Genomic DNA, 4,588 nt, shown 5'->3' with positions numbered 1-4,588 from the left:
TGCTTACGTTTTACGTCAGTGATGGACGTGTTTCGTCAACACTTGAAGCTGATTTCAAAAGCAACTCAGTTCTCAAAGACACGCAGATGTTTCCAGCCTGGTACAAAAACGTTTCGTGGCACTTTCCCCATTTCACAAAAGTTGCATTGAAGTATTTTTTTAATATAACTTATCCATCTGGATTCAAATAAGGCCTGAAGTAAAGGGCTTTTGTTAGCAGTGGTGTTCCCAGAATCTTAAAACACTGGACTTTCAATCTAACAGATAACAGCACAATAATAGCACCTTTTAAAATTTAATTTATACATTTTATAGTAAACTGAATACTAAATGTCAAACACTTTCTTCCTAAAGCTTAAAGTCTCACAATTATTTTTTTAAGCAACAGAAGTAAAACCTTAAGAAAAAAAGTAAAAATGTTTAGTTCAGTTTTTAAAGTCAGTTTAAAGTAGAAGCTCTGAGACAAAGACCAGTACTGGCCTTCTACTTCCATTGTGCCATAATGGTCCCTTTTACTGTTTTTTAACTCTCACGTCTGTCTTGTATTTTGGAAGCTCACCTCTTCTTCACCTTTCCTGCTCTTTTGCTTATCAATCTGCTGCACTCTTAATATCCTCTTTCTTCCCGTGAGGAGTTTGAATATTCTCTCTATGTTCTTTTGGATTTTTCTCCGGGTATTCCAAATTTTTTCCAATATCCAAAAATATGCACCTGACTGAAAATTCTAAATCACCCACCTGATTTGGCTACTAATTTCAAAATAAATCTGATCATCTGAACATTAAACCAATGCTTATATGTGATTTTCTCTAAAATATGAATTGGTTTGCAGGAAATCTAATTGACCAATAGATGGTGGCAAAAACATAGATGAACAAAACAGTTACTAGTTTGTGCTTGAAGATAACATTTAATAATATATACTACTAAGAACTACTCAGTAGATTTGACATAAAAGTTTAATATCTCTAGATGAAGGAGCAAAAAACTCTTTTGATGTTGGGCTCACAGGTGATGAAACTGTACAAGTAAAGTAGGGAGTAAACTTTTTTTCCCTTTTTTTTGGAAGTACTGCTTAATTTAATATTCATTTAATATTACTATATTGTCAGTGATGTACTTATGAGAGTAAAATAAGAGTAAAATAAGATCAGAACCTGCTTATCCTCCCGTAGTTTCTGCCCACAGCTCCACTGATGTGACCATACCATTTTGTGAGGGGCATGCCTCACCCCTGCTCTCACTCCTCAGCACCAAAAACTCAAAGATAGTAAAAATCTATCCAGGTGGCATCCCAGCATCCCACAGAGTAGTAGTTTTTTTTCTTTTTTAAATCCATAACTCCACCTGAGTTTAATGCTATCATTAGAAAAAGTGAATCAGAACTACTGAGCATTCTTACAAAGTGCTTTTTATTGCTTCATAGACTTCATATATGCTTCTGAAATTTTCAGATTGTGGTCCTTGTGGAAATGCTGATGTAGCTTCGGGGACAACGTTGATAGGAATTCTTATTATGTCATAAATTTAATGGGTCACTGAAAGCCTCCCACACTGACAGATGCATGGTTTCTCTCTTGTGTGGGTATGCCGTGTCTTCAGATTTGTTGACTGGGTAAAACTCTTTTCACACTCATCACAAGAGTCGTGTTTTTCTTCACTCAGGCTATACAGATGAATATTAAAATTGCATAAATGACTGAAGCTTCCAACGCTGGTCACAGACGTGTGGTTTATCTTCAGCTGAGCTGAGCTGATCCAGCTGTCCTTGAGTAAAATCCACCCCACTCTCATCAGGATGTTTGTCGGGGATGTTGCATGTCTGGTTCTATTGAGCAAAAAGAGATGGACAGAGTAACAACAATCTGAGAACATATTTGATTTGAAATATTTCCTATTTTTTTCAGTTGTAACATTTCATTAACTTTAATAATACTTTCTAATTAAAAATAACAAGATGTCCTGATGCAAATAATAATTTGAAATATCATTTACGGCTTCATTTACGGTTTTAGCCAGAGCATCAACGTGGTTAACATCTAGCTCCTCCCACAAAGTGTTGAGCAAACATCATGCTAATTCCCCTCATGGATGCAAGAGAAACAATACTGAGTACATGTATACCAACACGCAGCTCAAACTGTCCGAAAGCTCTTCTCTGATTGGCTCATATGCTTCCCATTTTGGCTGTTGATAGGCACTTTGAGGTTAGAGGACCATTACAATAATATCAGTGGTTCTTTGATGCTATGTTTTCTCCCTATCTAATTTCTCAGGTTAAAGTGACTCATCTCTATCTGTGGTAGACAGTTTGCTGCTGGTGTTACTCTGCTCTTGTTCCACAAAACTCCTCCATCAGTGAATCAGCTCTGACGTACATAAAGATAACAAGTTAGATAAAGCTATCCAAATATAGCCATAAAAACTACAATGATAAGAATTAAGAGTTATTACCAAAATACATACATAAATAATCACATATTCACTTTTAAACATTAGCTTGAAAAAAGAAATACTTGTAAGCAGCAATAAGAAAGATAGTAGGATGCCACTGGGATGACTGTAGATGTAATTTATAATCTGATCTCTGAGTGAGCAGCACAAGGATGTATACAGGGATACATGATACACAGTAACTTGTTTTAATGTAACCTTCCCAGTATTGATGTTCTAATTTAGTAGCAGATTGTTTTTACATACACAACAGAAAGGTTTCTGCCTATGTCATGCAAAAGAACAAATAGCAGTATATTATTATTATTATTATCAAGTGTGCTATGTATTTACAAAGAAAGCAGACTAACGCTCATGCTAGTGCAGTGAATTGTTATAATGTCATCCTTCATAACCTTTTCTTAAATAACATAAATTTATGATAAATTCTGAAAGGACAATGAAGAAAACGTGGCAGGTAGGAAATAATTAACTTTTAAATATTTATTTTGTTCCATCAACATATAGTAATATATTTGGTTTAGACTCTTTCTGATTAGCATGCTGTTAAACAACACATGAACAACAATTCAACAGTTTTAAAATATGTTGAGTAAGCAAATAAGGCTTCCAGTTCAAATGAATCCTAGAATATTTGAGTTATAAATAAATATACAAAGATGTTAATGGATGTACCTCATCGAGGTATACACACTATTACATAATGATGCATTTCTTGATGCCTAATTACAAAAAACAACAACAACAAACACAAAAACACTTTTTCGCTCTGCAATCACACTCCCTAAGCACTTCCGGGATCGATTTGCCCTGCATGAATCACGTGAGACGTGACTCTCCATTCAACGGCTCTGGTCTAGCCGTAAAGTGCAATGCTCGTTGCTATTGGAGACGCAATATAGGAAGTAAATTCCACTGTCTGCGAATCTTGTTTTGGGAACTCGAAAAGAAGGCAGAAATATATCTGTCACGGTAGATCTGGTCTGCTGTTCCTCATTTGGATCCGATTTTAACCGTCGACCCGTGTGGCTGTAACGCTAACGTTTAACTCCGTTAATCTAAGCAGGTAAACAGCCCGTGTGAAGCTGTGGGTCTAGCTATTAGCTGACATAAATATAGAAGCTAACTGCATATTAGATCATAGAAGTTGTTTGATTTATTACGCCACATTGCCCTTGAGGCTGATAGTGAAGTGTACCGACTCAGGTGTACTAAGTAATCATTATTTATGTATATTTTACTCCAAGGAGTCAGAGTTGTACTTGTTTTAACTTTATTCTATATCTATTGGTTTCCCTTTTGGGGTAATTTACTGTCATCCTGTTTGTGCGTTCACTTTTAGGTATTAAAAGTCAATGAGTCGCAGTCGCAACCCACCTCCTCGGGGTCAAGGGGCGGCCCGAGCCAAACAGGTAATTACCCTCCCTGTCTGATAACTGTAAACTTTACGTGTGGCAAGCAGGCAGGACTCTGAAGCCGTTTCTCCTATCTGTCTGTCTGTGTCACAGATGGGGCTGCTCCTTGACCTGTCTCCGGATGGCGGCATGGATGATGAGGGAAATGATGATGAGCTGGAGGCAGAGTTGCTCAATCTGGTGGGAGGAAGGAAGGAAGGAAGAGCACAAGGGAAGAAAGGTGATGGGAGAGGTGAGGATGACACACTTCTGGCACATTAAGCCTTCTTTCTTTCTCATTCATGTGCTAATGTTTAAACTGACCTTTTCCTTATATCACAAAGAGCAGTTGACATTATGTTCATATGTTTGCCTCTTCTGTTCAGCTCCTGTTCCCATGGCTGAAATTGAGCGAATGGCAGCTCTGTGTATGAAAGATATAGATGATGACGACATGGGGGACGATGATTTGGATGATGAAGATCTGTTGGTAATGGACACAAACAGACACAAACAGACACAAACGTAAGCGTTTCAGGGACTAAACAGTTAACTGACATTTTCCTTTCTGCACATAGGCAGAACTGAATGATGTTTTGGAGGATGATGAGGAGCATACTCCTGCTCCAACTCCACCTGCCGCTACACCAACAGCTCCTAAAACTAGTGTCGCCTCACACCCCTCACCTCCTGCTGCTCCCAGTGGTGCAACTGGGTTGGAGTCACGGCTCCTCGAGCGT

At 37.9% G+C, this 4,588-nt stretch overlaps 1 protein-coding gene across 1 annotated transcript in view; it reads left to right on the top strand.

Annotated features, from left to right (window-relative positions):
- Positions 1 to 3,335: 3,335 nt before the first annotated feature.
- Positions 3,336 to 4,588, top strand: part of cc2d1a (coiled-coil and C2 domain containing 1A) — a 21,206-nt gene continuing 19,953 nt past the window's right edge. Inside the window, exons 1-5 of the mRNA XM_085410494.1 lie at positions 3,336 to 3,520; positions 3,797 to 3,866; positions 3,963 to 4,101; positions 4,235 to 4,338; positions 4,427 to 4,588. The exon at positions 4,427 to 4,588 is cut by the window's right edge and continues 84 nt beyond it. Coding sequence (XP_085266620.1) covers positions 3,810 to 3,866; positions 3,963 to 4,101; positions 4,235 to 4,338; positions 4,427 to 4,588 — 462 coding nt within the window. The 5' untranslated portion in view covers positions 3,336 to 3,520; positions 3,797 to 3,809. The remainder of the gene's footprint in view (positions 3,521 to 3,796; positions 3,867 to 3,962; positions 4,102 to 4,234; positions 4,339 to 4,426) is intronic.

The sequence above is a fragment of the Rhamphochromis longiceps genome, linkage group LG6 (genome assembly GCF_057381845.1).
Source record: "Rhamphochromis longiceps isolate RC_006_pf linkage group LG6, R_longiceps_female_GT1.1, whole genome shotgun sequence".
Lineage (NCBI taxonomy): Eukaryota > Metazoa > Chordata > Actinopteri > Cichliformes > Cichlidae > Rhamphochromis > Rhamphochromis longiceps.
This window is presented reverse-complemented; position numbering and strand designations above follow the sequence as displayed.